The sequence below is a fragment of the Dermatophagoides farinae genome, chromosome 1, assembly GCF_024713945.1.
Source record: "Dermatophagoides farinae isolate YC_2012a chromosome 1, ASM2471394v1, whole genome shotgun sequence".
Lineage (NCBI taxonomy): Eukaryota > Metazoa > Arthropoda > Arachnida > Sarcoptiformes > Pyroglyphidae > Dermatophagoides > Dermatophagoides farinae.
In genome coordinates, this window is record NC_134677.1 from 1,918,744 (window position 1) to 1,936,439 (window position 17,696).

Sequence of the window (17,696 nt, forward strand, 5' to 3'; positions counted from 1 at the left end):
CTTGATTGATTTGAATCTTATATAATAGCATAATTTCAAAAATAAAAAAGTCGAAAATGAATCTAGCCAACAAAATCAAAATATTTCAGATATGAAAACGAGTGATGGTAAAGAATCTAATGATTTAATTTCGGCAAACACTATTCGAATAATGACCGATGGACAGTCAAAAATGTCTTCGTTTTTGGCAAATTCCACAATCGACAATGATGATGACCAACAGCTTACACCATCAAACCAAAATGAAATGAGTGACTATTATTCTGAAACTGAAAATACCAATGATAATGATTCTCAATCATCGGAAACGAATCAATGTTCATCGAAACGTATCCGTTCAGATGATGATTTTGATGAATCAATGTCAGCCAATTCTCCTTGTGCAAGTGTAGCATCAACATCTTCAATTGAAACTGAAAATACTACAAGCTCTGGTCATAGCACAAAGAAACGAAAACAAAGCAATCCTAAAAAATATGTTAAAGAAAATATGACATGTTTAGCTGATCAGCTACAATCGGCTGACCAAATAAATGACAATTCTCAGCCTGATTTTATTTCTCAAACGAATGAAAAATAAAATTCGAATGTTTCATTTCCAATACCAGTGACCACAATGATCTACCTGAATTGTTTTCAATATAAAAAAAATCATTTAGTATAATTTTTGATTATATTACTGAAAATAATCACATAAACACACACACACACACGATCCCACTCATTACTCATGAAACCTCAATGAGAGAACGAAGAAAAGTTTACTTATTATTAAGCATAAAATTTGATAATTACAATCAAAATGATTCTCATTATCAGCTGGCAAATATCATTTTTCATTTCTTATTAAATTTGATCAATCGTCAATCATGTGTAAATCTGTTTGGACAATGTAAATGTTTTTTTTTTTTTTTTTTTTTTTGGTTGAATGACGAATTTTTTTGAATTGTTTTTTTCCGAAATTATTTTTCTCTTTGATGTTCATATTAACATAGAAAACTTACACATACACTCACACCACCAACCCACCATCTTTTTTTCATTTCATTTGTTCTTGTTCACAGTGATCATATTTTAAGCAAATTTTTTCTCTTTATAAATTGTGATTCTTGTCAATTATTATTTCATCCATATTTTGATCGAAGATATATGAATGAAAAAAGTTTAATGATTATTTCTTTTTATTTTATTGCATCCATCATCGAATTCATTTATTGATCCATCACGCGAGGACAAGAATGATTTAAAATAACGATTCAATGCGACTATCATGAATAAAACTTCATTTTTCAAAAAAAAAAAAAAAAATTGTCAATGAAAGAATATTTTGTTAAATTCCTTGATTTGTATTGCTTTACAATAAACAAACAAACAAAGAAAAAACATTTACAGAATTTAATTATTTGTACTGCATCCTTATTATTTGTGTATCTTATATATGTGTAAATCATTTATTTTATTCATCAATAAAATGAAGCTATTATTTGATATTTAATCAAAAGTTCATTCGGAGTATTTTCTAATTATAAAACCAAAAAAAAAAAAAAAAAATTATTATTATTATTAAAGTTGAATACCACCGGTTCCTGGCACTGGTGGTAATGGTCGTTTCATGGATGTCGATGATGAACCAGTTACGGATGATCCAGTTGAATTTGTAGATGTACCACCACCAGTATTTCGTTGTTCGCCTCCAGAAGTGGTTGATGATGAAGCAGCCGAATTGAGATCATTATTTGAATGTGTCTCAGACATTGTTCCACGATAAGCATTCATTTGGCTACTAAATGTCGATGAAGCTGGTATCAATGGCATTTCTGTATATTGTGATGAGGATGCAGATGTATTTCGTTGCCCAATGATTTCTAAGCCATTGGAATTGGGAATCGAATTATGCATGAATGAACTGAATAAGGTGACATCATTTTCATTATGACCAATGATGCTACTCAGATCAGTCTCATTGGTGAGCATCGTTGTCTCATGATTGTTACTAACATAGTGATTCATCATGGATTGCCTGGATGAAACAGTATTTCCATATTTATAATAGTTAATTGCTGATGGTGCTGCTCCATTGGTACGTGTTTTTTTCATTGGTCTTCCACCAGTAGGAAAAAATCCATGACGATGATTTCCAGAAGGATGATAAGGAGGATATTGTTGATTTGACAATAATGGTGTTGAAATTTGATTTGAAGCTGCCGCAGCATTTATAGCTGCTGAACGTTGAGCTGCCAAACGTCGTAATGATCGTGAGTTATATCCACCTGATTGAATGAATGGCTGAGATGATGCTGATAAATAGGCTGCATTATCATATGTGGAAGAATCTGAAAGCAAATTCGATGACAATGCATGATGTCTTTGGTCCAAATGATGTCGATGCCGATGACCGATTCCTTCAGGTACTTCAGTGTAGGTATTTGATGATGAATATCCTCCACCTCCATAAGTAGGAGTTCCAAATGATGAACGTATCAAAGGACCAATCATAGGTTGATTAGTAGCACAACCAGCAACAGCTGGATCTAATTCAGCGTAAACAGGACTTGAAGTACAACTTGCTGCATCGCTATAAGGATGGTCAGATATTCCAGTGGAAGAACCTCCCAAAGAACGTAATCCTCGACGATCATCCATAAATAATACATTGCCGGAAACATTATTTGGAACACGTTTCCAATATTTTCCAGTAGTAGATATTGTCGATTTTTTACCCAAAGAAGCTAATGAAGCATCCATTATGATTGATTGTGGTGATTTTTCATTGACAACCGGTGATAGACATGTATCTGATGGTGAAGTAGATGAGGATGATGACGATTTATGATGTCCAATCACTCCATTCGAAGAAGACCATACCGGGCATGCATAATTAGAGAAAATTCTAAATCTGAAATAAGAATACTTAATATCCAAACTATCATTGTTCATTTTTTTCACTTACTTTTTATATCTAATCAATAGGCAAATTATGCAAAGGATTACAAATACTAAAGAGAATATTAGAGCATAAAACAAAGAGATGAATGTTTCATTGCTTTTTGATGATGAAGATGATGATGGATACATTGAACCAATACCATCATCATCTTGATACACTTTGGGATCGGAAAACAATTTACAAAAATTACATCGTACACCTTCGATCGGATCTTCTCCAATGATGAATTCTCGCATTGTTTCATTTTCCATTGAGCTAAAAAATGCTTGCAATGCTGCTGGCATTGGTGGTGGCGGTATGAATAGAATATCATCGGGTGGTGGTTCTAACCAGAATCCTGTATCGCGTTTCTCTTCACCATAACCAATTATCATATCATCATAGTAATTATTGTATGGATTTGGTTGTAATTCACACCAAATTTCTTGACAATTTGAATGATTCATCATTGATAATGAATGATCTAATTCGAACAAATCATTGGAAGAGGTTTCATCAATCAAAGTGGTCGTATGAAATGGTAGATCATTGAATGGATAGTTTGATTGGAAAGCCATTGTAAACGTAGTCATGAGGAGGGTTCCAAACAAAAACAATAATAAAGTTATTAATACTTTTGCCATTGTTGTTTATCTAACAATAAGATATATCAAATAAAAATTAAATTATTTTTCTGGCAGATCTTCATCACTTTGGACCGATCCCCAGTGTGTGGCCACTGCTGATGTTTAACAAAAACAACAACAATAACAGCGAAAATTGCTCAAGAGGGAGGAAAAAGAAGAAAAAATTCAAATACTTTGATTGCCATCTTTGAGAAAAAATTTAAACCAATTATTTTTACTGATTTTAAAATGATTTCATCATTTATTTTCATTTTCGCTTTTAAATTAATAAAATAGTATTGCAAAATTTCATCATCTTTTAATCGGTTTTATATACTTTGGAGGGATAATATGTGGACACATTAGGTAGCCATTTTTCGAACGAAAAAGTTCAATTTCTTCATTGATAGGACCGATTTCAAGCAATGTGTTACGTTTTCCATCATATTTAACAGAATTTTTCTGTTCATATAAATGTACAAATTGCCGAGCCATAGGTTTTAAACCTTCATTCAAAATATTTTCGACTAGATGTGAATTAGTAACATGATAAATATATCTAGACGACGATGATTTATCATTGTAAGCCAAAGGTTCGAAAATATTAGCACGTAAAACGAAATGAATGTCCATTCAATGCTCGAATATATAATTTAAGGTTTTTGGTGGCTTCAACAATTGGCCGATATTCATATTCGAACCGTTTTTTAGTGGTCGGATCTTCAGTAATTTCAATCATTTGTTGTTCGTTGATTAGTTCATGTTTATCATTCCAAATTATTCGATTCAAATCATCTAAACTGATAAAACCATGATCATCAACAATATTTTCGATTCGGTTATCATGACGAAGAAGATAGGAAATGTATTTGGAATTAATTGGCATAATTATTATAAAAAAAAGAATCATTTGAAATTTAATAACATGATGATGAAAAAATAACAAAACAGTCCAAAATAAAAATAAAAATCTTTTCTAATCGCCATCTCGTGAGGAACATGTGTAACTAAATAAAAATCAAGTTTACAATTTTTTTTTATGATTTTCATTCATATTCACAAAACATTTGGAGTTGAAAAAAAATGTCCATATGGTCATCTTATTAACGATGAAAAGTTTTTAAAACTTATTTGTTACTCTATCAACAATCAAATGCCTATAATAATTATAAATGAACCATGGTTAATTTAGCTTGACAGCAACAACAACAACAACAACAACAAGTGTAAACAAAATAGTCTTTGGACCTCCATCAGAAAAGAAATGTTGATTCAATCGATATGGTTCGTTTATAAATTGTATTTGAATTTCAAAAAAAAAAAAAAAAATTATCATCAAATGCAAAATGACCAAATGTGTTTGGTATGGTCGTAGCAACAAACAAACCAAAAAAACGGCTAAAAACAAGAGAAACAAAATCTTTTCTTTCATCCACAATTATAAATGGACTGCTTTCACAATAAAAGAGGCTGGATATAAGTAACAAACAGATTTTCTTTGATTTGAAAATTTTTTCTCTTTACTGAATCTCATTTCATCATCTACCCACGCGATCAATTACTTTATATGGACACATAGACAACAACATCAGACCACCACCTTGTTTCCATTTACAGTAAAAAAGAAGAAAATATGAACCTGAAGTGAATTTTTTTTTTTGGATTCTATTTCATTTTCTATATGGATAATCATCATCATCATCATCGTTGTATTTGTGTCATTGTGAATTTTTTTTCAACGAAAATCTTGAAACAAACATTGCAACAATCCAAAAAAAAATAAGGTAAGAATTTTTTTAACCAAAATTTTTTCTGATTTCGGTCATTGAATTCTTTCGTTTTTTTTGCATTCATAAACATCAGTTTTTTTTTGTTTATAAAACAATTTTTTTTGGGAAAAATAACAATGTTTATAGATGAATGATGAAAGAATAAATAACCAAAATTCTTTGACCAAAAACAATCATTTGCCGACATGATGATGAATAATCATATATAATTCTTGAGAATTTTTTTCTATCATCCAATACATTGTTCTTGTGGTTTTAGTTTTATATTTCCATATATAATGTATACACATACAATGATAATATATCAACTGGTGATTTTTCATTTATTTTCTTTCTATTCCGAAATAGATTCTACATAAAATCAGAAAAGTTCTACAATATTTACATTTAAGTTTTGTTTTGCTGTTGGGACCAAGTTAATCGACAGTATTCATATAGACCAAGAAAAAATAATCTAACATCTGTTTTCTGTCCATTTTCGATGCATAAACAATTTTGAATGGTCATCATCATCATCATTTTTTTTCTCGTTAAACAAAACCTAATGATCATTGCTAATTTTTCCATTCATTAATGTGGTGAAAAAAAATATTATAATCATCGATGATAAAATCAACCTTATACTGGTCAATTCTAATATTGGCCACAATCATTATTGGACATCATCATTTGTGGCTGGTATCATCAATATCCATTGGTGATACACATGAATGGCGTCGTATTGTAACACATCATGATACATATTCATCACCACATCAATATTCACGTTATCATCGATTTGAAAATGATATTGATAATGAAATAGAATATATAGGATCATCATCATCATCAGAATCAAATCGACGATCACCCGGTAATACTACAACAACAACGGCTAAAGGTAAATTTATTTATTCATTTATTTTTTCACCATCCCATTTATGGATCATCACATCAGGATTTGTGTGTGTGTGTGTAGGAGTTTTTGAAAACAATTTTACACAATTTCTAAAAAAAAGAGAGAGAAAGATTAGCCTCGAAAAGAAAAGAAAAAAATTTCTTGTTTACACAGATTATTGGCACTGATTTTGTGTGTTTTGTTTTTGTTTTTCCATCACAATCAATCAATAACATTCGGGAATTGAATTGAATCGTAGAATTTATTATCATCAAAATATTTTTTTTTTGATTAAAAAAAAAAAATTTTCTCGAATGCTTTGATCAAACCATCTTGTTTGTGTGTGTGTGTGTGTGCTTGTGTATTTATAATAAATCATTAAAACTATCAAATTCTGCTTTGGTTGGCATTTTTTTTCTCTTCAATATGTTTATATTGAAACAAGAACATCTAAACAAGAAGCCAAAAAAAAAAAAATTCAAAAAATATAAATGTTACATTTATATATTTTGAACACGACAATATTCGGTTAGTGATTTATTTTTTTTTTTATTTTTATTTTTTTTTTTTGTTTATAAAAATCAATTTTTCTGATTGATATATAACCGACAAGCATTGAGATCGAACAAGACATCCGAAACACACACACACACACACACAACACAGTAGATATGTAACAAACAAACCGACTACAACTACTATAGTAATTTGTTAAGAACGATTGATAAACTATAAAATCAAATCAAATCAAATCAATTTTTTCTTGTGGTTGGTTGAGAAAAAAAAATATCAATGAATGATTACACTACAGACTAACCTAAATTCATTCAGTCATCATTATCACTGGCCGGTATAATGCATCATTACCGTCAAATTTGTATGGCCACTATCATCATAATTTTATTATTATTAAAATTATCACTGTTATTTCCCAATGTTTATATGAAACCATCATCACAAGAAAAAAATTTTCGTTATTATTATGATCCAATAAATCCATATATAATCTACGATATTAATGATCATCATCATTTTGGAATCTATAATAGATATATTCCATATGATTATGATCTACCTGAATATATAGGTTAATATACATGTTGTTTTTCAAAACAAAAACAAAAAAAATTTGTTTTCATTTCTTCTCATTCATATAGAACATGTGAAAGGATTATATCCAAACATCATAAATTTAGCCGTTGATGCTATTATTTCGGTGAATGCTACATGTGGTGAAACTGGGCCCGAATATTATTGTCGCTTGGTATCACATAAGTAAATCATGTTTTTTTTTCTTTTGCTTTTAGAATTTAATTTTAATTATTAATTTTTTTTCATTCATTCAAATAAATAAAAGCATTAATACTAGCGATTGTAATGTTTGTGATGCATCTAATCCGGATTATTCAAAACGACATCCAATAAAAAATGTAATTGATGGTACAGAAAATTGGTGGCAAAGTCCTAGTTTAAAGAATGGAAAACGTTATGAATGGGTTACCATTAACATTAATTTACGACAACTATATGAAATTGCCTATGTTATTATTAAATCGGCCATTTCTCCATTACCATCAAATTGGATACTTGAAAAATCAATCGATGGAATCAATTATTATCCGTGGCAATATTTTGCTCAAACTGATACTGAATGTTGGGAACGATATCGTGTTCGACCATCTATTGGAAAATTACGTTATAGAACTGATGATGAAGTTATTTGTACATCGATGTATTCGAAAAATAATGTCGTCGGACATGAAGAGGTAATTTGATCAATGATAAATGTTTTTTTTTTTATTTATTTATTTATCACTATTCATATTACATTTTTAGATTGATGTTTCATTAATAAATGGAAGACCTGGAGCGGAAACAGCTGATGGAATCAGTCCAACATTGAGAGAATTTATCAAAGCACAACATATTCGAATTCGAATGCAAAAAATTCGAACATTAAAAGGAAGCTTGTTCTATGATGCTAATGATATTGATAAAAGTGATAGCACACTAACTAATCGGGTATGTAATGTATATAATCAAAAAGTAGATAATTTTTTTTCTCATGTTTATATTTATTTAGCTTTTTTATTCAATCAAAGACATATCGATCGGTGGTATGTGTACATGTAATGGACATGCTGATGAATGTCAGGCGCCAGATTTATCAGTAACAACAACCATACCAAATAGAGGAGGATTGATTAGCCATCCATTACCTAAATGTAATTGCCAACATAATACATGTGGCCGTTCCTGTGAATCATGTTGTCCAATGTTTAATCAGAAAAAATGGCGTCCAGGTACTAAACGTGATGGTTCTCCATGTGAAGAATGTCAATGCCATGGACATTCTGATGAATGTTATTATGATCAAACGATTGCGGATAAAAAATTAAGCATCAACAAAGAAGGAAACTACGAAGGTGGTGGTGTTTGTGTTCGATGTAAGCATCATACGACTGGCATCAATTGTGAGCAATGTGTGGATGGGTATTTTAGACCAGAAGATGTTGAAATTGATAATGAACGACCATGTCTACGCTGTCAATGTAATGGACCTGGAATGAATAAACTTTGTGTTAAAGATGATAGTCATTTGATCGAAGGTCGTCATCCGGGCGATTGTCTTTGTCGTGAAGGATTCGAAGGTTCACGTTGCGATCGCTGTTCGAAAGGTTATCGAAATTATCCTCGTTGTGAAGAATGTTCTTGTGTTTATGCTGGCATAAAAAACTCTAATGTTTGCGACGGTAACTGTATCTGCAAGACGAATGTCTTTGGTAAAAGATGCAACAAGTGCCAAGAAGGATTTTATAATTTGGCCGCTGATAATCCGGAAGGCTGTTCGCAATGTTATTGTTTTGGAGCAACAAACGTATGCAAACCAAGTGATTGGGGTATTGAAGTTATCAAAAGTTCAGAACGATGGCGTGTTACCGATATTCCTGGATCATTCAAATTGGAACCAGTGGTTGAAGATGGCCATTATGAGATTGCTGATGATTATATTCCTGATCGAGCACAAAATCTTTATTTCTGGGAAGCACCACCAGAATATCTTGGTCAAAATCTGTACACATATGGCAATGCTTTGAAATACATTGTCAGATATGTAATCGTTCGTGGTGATACTTCAGGCGTTTATACCGATGAACCTGATGTAATTCTTGAAGGTGGACCAGATAGTTCTCGTTATGGTTTTCGATGGCATAAACGACCAGAAGATTCGGATGAAGATGAACTAAATTCTACTATTATATTGCCATTACGTGAACAGAATTGGTTTCGTGTTGATGATAATGGACGAGAAATTCCAGATTCACAGCCATCACGTCAAGATTTTGCACTACTTTTACATGATTTAAAACGTTTGCTTATACGAGCCAAATATCATACTGATCAAGTATCCGGAGGACTATATCAAACTGATTTGGAAAAAGCATCAAATTCATCGGCCAGCATTAAAAAAGCTGTCGGTACGGAACAATGCGATTGTCCACCAGGATATGGTGGTCTTTCATGCGAGTATTGTGAAACCGGATATAGACGTGTCAACAATGTTCTGGTGAATGGAGTATGTGAGAAATGTAACTGTAATAATCATGCGGAATCATGTGACCCATTTACGGGAGTATGTTCCGAATGTCTTCATAATACGGTTGGTCCAACTTGTGGTGAATGCAGACCAGGTTTTTATGGCGACGCTACTCGTGGCCAAGAAGATGACTGCAAACCATGTGCTTGTCCATTGTTGATTCCAACAAATAATTTTTCGCCAACATGTCGACTAGAATCATCAGCAAAATATGGTTATGTTTGTCTTGAATGCCCAGAAGGTTATACCGGGGAACGATGTGAAATTTGTTCCAATGGTTTTTATGGTAATCCGTTGATTCCTGGTGGATTCTGTGCCCCCTGTGAGTGTGGCCCAAACGCTAATACCACCGTTGAAGGATATTGTGATCGTTTGACTGGTCAATGTAAATATTGTTTGGAAAATTTCGGTGGCTGGAAATGCGATGAATGTCTACCAGATCATTGGGGAAATGCCGTTATCGGAGATTGTAAAGCATGCAATTGTGATGTACAAGGATCCGTTAATACACAATGCAATTCCACAACTGGTCAGTGTGAATGTAAGCCTAATTATACCGGCGTTCGCTGTGACCATTGTGCACCTGGTTATGGTAACATCGAATTGGGTTGTGTTCCATGTAACTGCAATATGACCGGATCGATGGATCAATTTTGTGATGAAACTACCGGACAATGCCATTGTAAGCCGGGGGTATTTGGTCAGCATTGTGACAAATGTTTAGAAGGTCATTTTGGTTTCTCCAACAATGGTTGTGAATGGTGTAACTGTAACAAACTTGGATCTGAAGGACCAGATTGTGATGAATTTTCAGGTAAATTATTGTAACAAATAATTTTCGGTTGAAAATTAATTTCAAACATTTTTATTTCTGAAATAGGTCAATGTATTTGTAAACCATTTGTTTTTGGGCGAGACTGTAGCCGTTGTGAACCTGGATTCTGGAATTTAGCATCAAATAAAGGATGTGAACCATGCAATTGTAATTATTTGTTGTAATTTGAATTTCTAAAAAATTATTCCGTTTTTTTCGATAGGCAACATAACAGGTTCATATAGCAATGTTTGCAATGAAATGACTGGCCAATGTGAGTGTAAGAATGGAGTTGGTGGCCTTCATTGTGACCAGTGTTTACCTGGTTATTATGGATTTGGACCAAATGGATGTTTAGCTTGTGAACCATGTACAGCACCTGGTCATATTTGTGATCCCAAAAGCGGAAAATGTGTTTGTCCACCTAATACGGCAGGACCAACTTGTAATGATTGTGCACCTGGAACTTGGGGTTTTGATGTTCTTACCGGTTGTCAAACTTGCGATTGCAATCTTCAAGGATCAGTAAACAATGAATGTAACCACAAAACCGGTGAATGTGTCTGTTTGGATGGTTTCGAAGGAAAGCATTGTGAAAAATGCAAATTTGGTTATTATCGTTTCCCTAATTGTCGTCGTTGCGATTGCCATGAACCAGGAACTGATCCATCATCATGTCGTGAAGATGGACTATGCCAATGTGACGAAAGTGGTCAATGCCCTTGCAAACAAAATGTAGCCGGAAGAAGATGTGACGTGTGCAAAGAAGGTACTTTTGGTCTTGCTGCTGATAATCCGTTAGGATGTTTTCAATGTTTTTGTTTCGGAAAATCTGGACAATGTGACCAATCCAAAATGGTGTGGAGTGAACATAATTATCCACAACGTGAAGCTTATTTTGTCATTGGTTCGACCGAAATTCGTTCCGTACTTGGTTTCAAAACTATACCATCGGATACATCTTCGGTTGGTGTGAAGAATTTTGGCGAATTACAACAATCATTTTATTGGTCAATGCCACCAGAAATGTTGAATGATCAGGTGGCCACTTATAATGGTTTCATACGATTCCGAACCTATGGGAGAGGTGGTGGAAAACTGAATGAAATGTTACGAAAACGTTATCCATTGGTTGTGCTTCAGGGTAATCATCGAATCATTCTTTATCATTATGGACCCGAACAATTATCACCCACTGGTTTATATCGTGTTCGTCTCCATGAAACGGAATGGACTTTGGCCGATAATCCAGAATATCCTGTTACACGCGATGTTCTTATGGTAGCCTTGCAAAAAGTTCAACATATTTTGATTCGAGCTAGTGATCTAACTGAAGCAAATTTCGTACGTATAAGCGATGTTTCCGTTGATTTAGCTACACTTGGTGGATTCTCATCAAAATTAGCTGCTGGCGTCGAACAATGTCTTTGTCCACCACAATACACTGAAGCATCATGTCAAGATCCAAATATTGGTTATTGTCGAAAACGTAAACAAAACTATCTGGATTCAAAAGATATTCTTGATTTAGTTGGATGGGCTGAACCATGTAATTGTCATAATTATAGCCGAATTTGTGATAAAGAAACTTGTGAGTGTATGAATTGTGAATCATTCACAGCTGGACCATATTGCAATCTTTGTCTTCATGGCTTTTATGGTGATCCAACACGTGCCATCCCATGTCGTAAATGTGCTTGTCCAACATTAATTAATTCTTTCAGTGAAACTTGTGAATTGCTACCCGGATCGAATTCTGAATATGTTTGTACAGACTGTCAAGTTGGCTACATCGGAAGACATTGTGAACAATGTGCCGATGGTTTTTGGGGCGATCCCATGGCACCTGATGGCAAATGCGTGCCATGTAATTGCTCACCAATCGGATCATTGAGCAACATTTGCGATAAACGAAGTGGTCAATGTCCCTGCAAAGAAGGTATAACCGGGCATGATTGCGGAAATTGCCCACCAAGACATGTTGTCACCGATACTGGATGTCTTAATTGTGATGATGATTGTACGGGAACATTATTGGATGATATCGAATTTTTACAATCAATTCTACAGGAAGCTAATCTTACAGATGTAGAAAATCTTCCCTGGACTCGTTTGATGTATTTGACCAAAAAATATAATATTACCAATTCAAGAATGAATCAATTCAAAGAAAGAGTGATGAATGGTAAAAAAATGGTTCGTGATTTTACTGTTGATTTTGATCTGGAAACATTGGCCAATCTGCTGAATTTACAAGCAAGAGATCTTGCACGAAAAGCTCCTTATGAAGCTGAAAAAGCTCGAGATACTGTGAATAGAGCTCAAGATATTAAAGATAGAATCAGTGATCTTTGGGAAAAAATACAGAACATCATCAATCAATTGAAACGTCATCTGGTAGATTCCACTGATCCATATGGATCAGCAGCTGATCGTATGTATGAAGAAGCTGTAAGAATTCTGCAAGAATTACGTATGACAGATTTTTCACCGGATAATCGAAAAGGAGACATTGAACTTAAAAAAGCTCAATATTTACTCGAACGTGTTCTACAGATGTTGACTGAACGTGGTGATACACAGCCAATGCAAGATCGTATTAGTAAACTATTACGATTACTTAATGAGATATATGAAATGATCAATCGAAAAGTATATCCGGAAACTAGAGAAGCTCAACGTATCGTCAATTCAATACGGCCATTATTGCAGGCCATTTTCGATGCACGAGATAGCGCCGTACAGAATGGTGATGCAGCACGTATTGCATTGAATGAAGCACGAGAATTATTGGATCTGATACATCGTGAATTGTTTGATACAAAAATCAAATTCAATGATCTGGCCGATTTAATTGGACAAATGAATGAATTAACCGATGAAATTGAGAAAAGAAGAAGTATTCTGGCCAGATTGAATCCAGAATATGAAGAAAAATATGTCAAACCATGTGAAGATCATGCTGCCGAACTAATGCGTCGTGTAAATGAACTGGGTCGATTATTCAATCAGACCAGAGATGTTGCTGGATCACCAATGCAAGCTGCAAATGTTTACGAAAATATTGTGAAAGCTTTGACCGAAGCCGAAGAGGCTGTAGCCAATGCACGAGCAGCTGCCGAAAAAGCTTTCTTCGAAGCCAATCCAGATGGTGATGATTCTTTATTACAACAAGCTATTCAGGCACGAAAACGAAGTGAAGAATTGCTTAAGGAAGCCGATGATCTTAATAAACGTCTTCGTGATTTTCAATATGAGATTGCCCAAAAACAACGAATGCTGGCCGAAATCGAAGCTATGATTGATGCTGCTCGACAGGATCTAGATTGGATCAACAAAAGTCTTGATCAATTACCACGTGGACTGGGCAATGAAGTTCGAGTCATCAATGATCGTCTACAATCATTATTAGACAATCTGGCCAACAGTCATAAACGTTTAGATGAAATGATGACACGAATCTATACACTGGAACAGGATTTGGAAAAATTAAGTTCAGGACCAAAAGCAGATTTGGATGATATTAAACGAGATATTACACAATCATTGAATCTATTGAAACGATTGAAAGAAGAGATTGTTAAAATCGAATCCAAAGGACCTGGTCTTCAACGACATCAACAACAATTCGATTTAAATTTGGATGAATTGAAAGCTAAGATTAAAATTAGCAAGACAAAAAGCTGCTAGTATTCGTGTGTCATTGGGTGCCGATCGTGAAGGTGTCTGTATTCGAACATATGAACCAGATATTGAGCCATCATTCACGAATAATATTGTCATGTATTATGCCATTAAACATGAACATATCCGTGACAGTTTACTAATGTATCTTGGTGCACGTGAAAGTCAAGGCTATAATAATGATTTTATGGCATTAGAAATGGTTGATAGAAAAATACGATTTATTTGGAGCACTGGAAATAATGAAAGAATGATAACTCATCCACAGAATATATTAACTAATGATAATTCGTTAAGTAAAGATTCACATTGGTATAAGATAGAAGTGAAAAGATATGGTTCTACGGCAAATCTTTCCGTCATTTCGGTACCGGTAAGTCAAGTAAATTAACATTAATTATTTAACTTGAATCATGAATACTCTAATCTATTTTCTTCTATTACAGGGAGCAAGATTCCCAGATCCATTTGAAATGAGTGGTTCATCAAGTTCCGAATCGAAACAAATGAATTTAGATCGTAATTCATATTTTTACATTGGTGGTTTACCATCGGAAATGCCACATATTCCAAGACAATTACAATCACGATCTTTTGGTGGTTGTCTATTTGAATTGTATCTTGACGGTAAACGTGTTGGTTTATGGAATTTCACAAGTAATATCGGTTGTGATGGCTGTATGGAGGGAGCAACCGAACCGATTGGTAATTGAAAAATCTAAAATTACAATTGATAAATCCTTCTAAACTGAAATTTCATAATTGACAGATCCGAACATGTACACATTTTTCGACGAATTCGCTTATGGCAAGACCAGGCAAATTTCCAACTATAATCGAGATCGATATCTGGTTTCAATGCATTTCCGTACATTTGATGAAAATGCTTTGTTGTTTTTCACATCGAATCCTCGAACTCGTGATTATGTTGCAATCTATTTAAAAGATGGTCATGTTCATTATGAATGTCATTTTGGTTCGGGTCCAGGACGACCAGGCCTATTACAATCGATTGTTACTGAGGAGAAACTCAACACCGGAAATTGGGTCAATCTACGAGCCGAACGGGAGAAAGATGAGGCTGTCCTAGAATTCATAATGGATTCACAGAAAAGAAATTATGAAAAAACATTGCAATCAAGCGGAAGATCCATTGATTTAGATCTTATTGGATCAGACGTTTATTTTGGTGGTGTAACACCAAACTTTACGCTAATCAGCAATTTAGAATATCCAAATGTTATATTTAAATCATTCGTTGGCTGTATGAATTCACCACAAATTGAAGCCATACCTATTAATTTCCAACGAATTCAATCATTCGGTATCGAACCTGGTTGTATGGAGAAACCGATTCGAGTGGCAAGTTTCTTTGGTGATGGATATCTTGAATTGGATGGTCAACCATTAACTGATCATACGGAATTTAGTTTTACATTTAAGACGCCTAGACCTCATGGCGTTCTATTATTATCCACCTTCGAAGGATTACCAAGAAGTTACGATAGAAAAGATGATGTAAGTCTATTCATTTACAACAAGATTTTTGGTTCAAAAAGAATTTTTTCCCATTTTTCACAGCATTACTACTTTTTCTACATTTATAATGGAACTCTTGAAGTACGATTGAATGGTGGCGGTGGTGTTAGCAGCTATCGTTTCGATAATATCAATGTTTCCGATGGTAAATATCATACGGTTACTTGTATCAAAGATATGCGTAGATTCCGTATTCTTATCGATGATGAACACGAAAGTACACAGCTACGTTTAGCTAAATCACGTGTGATTGAAGCACCAAAAAAAGGTGGTCTTTTCATCGGTGGTACCCGTAAGTATATTATTGCTTTGGTTCAATTTTATTGAATTAAAATGATCATCATTGTTTTGTTTTAGCGCCTGGCTTTACCGTCATCAATAAAGGTTATGCATCGAATTTTTACGGTGTTATCCGAGATATTGTGTTCAATTCAAAATTGATCTCGTTCAATAATCCTGCCAGTTTCCGGGGTGTTGGCATTGGCCATGAAGGCAGTTTTGAGATCATACATACACCATCACCACCACCACTAGAACCATATGATGATCTTCAACAATCAACATGGCGACAGGCAAGCCGTATTCGAGCTCCAATGCTTTAATTGAGATGATGAAATTGCATAATTAAAACAAAGAATAACCATTTTTCCCGAAATTATTATTATATGAACAAAATTTCTAATCGATTTTCATTATTCAATCGATATTTTTACTAATTTTTTTTTGTCTTTGAATAAACATTTTCATTTTCTTCTCCATGATGAATGATTAACAATTTCATATTTTATTTTTGAATTTCAACTCAAGATGGCAGCATAAACAAAAGGAAATGATTTATGCCATTTATGTTGTTCACGATTCTGAATATGAAATGAATTTTGTGTGGTTGTTGTTTTTGTTTCAAAATTTATTTATATATAAAGTAACGTTCGTGCAACGGTTGAGAAGAAGAACTTTATTAGTCAACTAATCAAAGGTTAAACAACAAGCGAGTGTCCAGTGTTTGTGTCATGACCTTATATACATGTTGTGTCCTTTGTGTGTGTGTGTGTGACATTAGTAGTAGTGGTGGTGTTGTGTAGTGTGAGTGGTACGTGTGTGTGTGGGAGTGCCGCCTATTTTATAATATAATATGATAATATGATGTTTCCGTTTTTTTTTGTTTGACCAAAAATTTTTTTGGACATAGGATTACAAGAATTTATTAATGTTTTATATGTGACGTTGTTTACAAATAAAATTAAATTTTTTTTAAACAGAATTTTAAGGACAAAAAGTTGTAATGACACGAATCGATGCATAAAAAGGTTTCGAGAACGAACGTAATTCACCGAAATATTGATGTACGAAAAGAAAAAAAAAACATAAGACGAAAAAATAACAGATTTTTTATAAAAAACAAAGGCTTTATTAACGAGATGATTTTTCTCGATCAAAAACAAAAAACTAAACAAAAGTGAGAAATTTATATGCAACAGAAAAAACCAAAAAACGTTTTCTGATGACACACAGGCCAAAAACATGAACACACGCGCAGTCGTAGTTTAACAAAAAGTAATAAAAATAAGAAAGATAATTTCAAAGTGATGACAATTTATTTATTTGAATGAAAGAATGATAAATTGGAGGTTGATGAATTTTTTTTTTTGATGAACCTGCGTGTGTGTGTGTGTTATGTGATTTTGTAAATGAATTCTCAAATCATTTCAGATGGTGATTAAAGACAGAAATATTAGATAAGAGCATAGCTAAAAGCTTTGAATTGGATCGCATAAGGATTATTCTGTGCCAGAAAATCATGAATTTGAACCAACAAAGTTCTTTCAAGATCAGAATTAGCTG

General features: G+C 33.4%; 4 protein-coding genes across 6 annotated transcripts in view; 2 read left to right on the top strand and 2 right to left on the bottom strand.

Moving 5' to 3' along the window:
- The window catches only part of LOC124492561 (uncharacterized), a 41,387-nt gene extending 39,886 nt beyond the window's left edge, over positions 1 to 1,501 (top strand). For 2 of the 3 annotated variants that reach the window (XM_047055482.2, XM_075735365.1), the window contains one exon: positions 29 to 1,501. In XM_047055482.2, the coding sequence (XP_046911438.2) occupies positions 29 to 580 (552 nt within the window). In that variant the 3' untranslated portion in view covers positions 581 to 1,501. The remainder of the gene's footprint in view (positions 1 to 28) is intronic. The other variant, XM_047055483.2, reaches the window with a different exon arrangement.
- On the bottom strand, positions 1,423 to 3,696 carry LOC124492565 (uncharacterized). The gene is made up of 2 exons (XM_047055486.2): positions 2,951 to 3,696; positions 1,423 to 2,896 (listed from the first exon to the last, which is right to left on the bottom strand). Exons 1-2 carry the CDS (start codon positions 3,568 to 3,570, stop codon positions 1,564 to 1,566), a joined length of 1,953 nt encoding a protein of 650 aa, XP_046911442.2. The 5' UTR covers positions 3,571 to 3,696; the 3' UTR covers positions 1,423 to 1,563.
- On the bottom strand, positions 3,577 to 4,438 carry LOC124492568 (putative RNA 2'-phosphotransferase). Its single transcript, XM_075735438.1, has 3 exons — positions 4,164 to 4,438; positions 3,890 to 4,111; positions 3,577 to 3,580 (listed from the first exon to the last, which is right to left on the bottom strand). The coding sequence occupies exons 1-3, from the start codon at positions 4,436 to 4,438 to the stop codon at positions 3,577 to 3,579; spliced, it is 501 nt and encodes a 166-aa protein (XP_075591553.1).
- Positions 4,439 to 5,251: 813 nt separating this feature from the next.
- Positions 5,252 to 16,612, top strand: wb (wing blister). Its single transcript, XM_047055005.2, is given in 13 exon segments — positions 5,252 to 5,336; positions 5,691 to 6,222; positions 7,377 to 7,494; positions 7,577 to 7,985; positions 8,056 to 8,241; positions 8,303 to 10,631; positions 10,698 to 10,799; positions 10,855 to 14,294; positions 14,296 to 14,688; positions 14,762 to 15,020; positions 15,085 to 15,833; positions 15,897 to 16,146; positions 16,212 to 16,612. Coding segments are annotated over 12 exon segments (8,757 nt in total). The 5' UTR covers positions 5,252 to 5,336; positions 5,691 to 5,945; the 3' UTR covers positions 16,457 to 16,612.
- Positions 16,613 to 17,696: the final 1,084 nt, after the last annotated feature.

Coding starts and splice junctions, on each gene's coding strand:
- LOC124492565 (XM_047055486.2), bottom strand. CDS start 3,570: ATGGCAAAAGTATTAATAACTTTATTATTGTTTTTGTTTGGAACCCTC. Junction 2,897..2,950: donor CTATTGATTAGATATAAAAA/GTAAGTGAAAAA, acceptor TTCTTATTTCAG/ATTTAGAATTTTCTCTAATT.
- LOC124492568 (XM_075735438.1), bottom strand. CDS start 4,438: ATGCCAATTAATTCCAAATACATTTCCTATCTTCTTCGTCATGATAAC. Junction 4,112..4,163: donor GGACATTCATTTCGTTTTAC/GTGCTAATATTT, acceptor ATCGTCGTCTAG/ATATATTTATCATGTTACTA.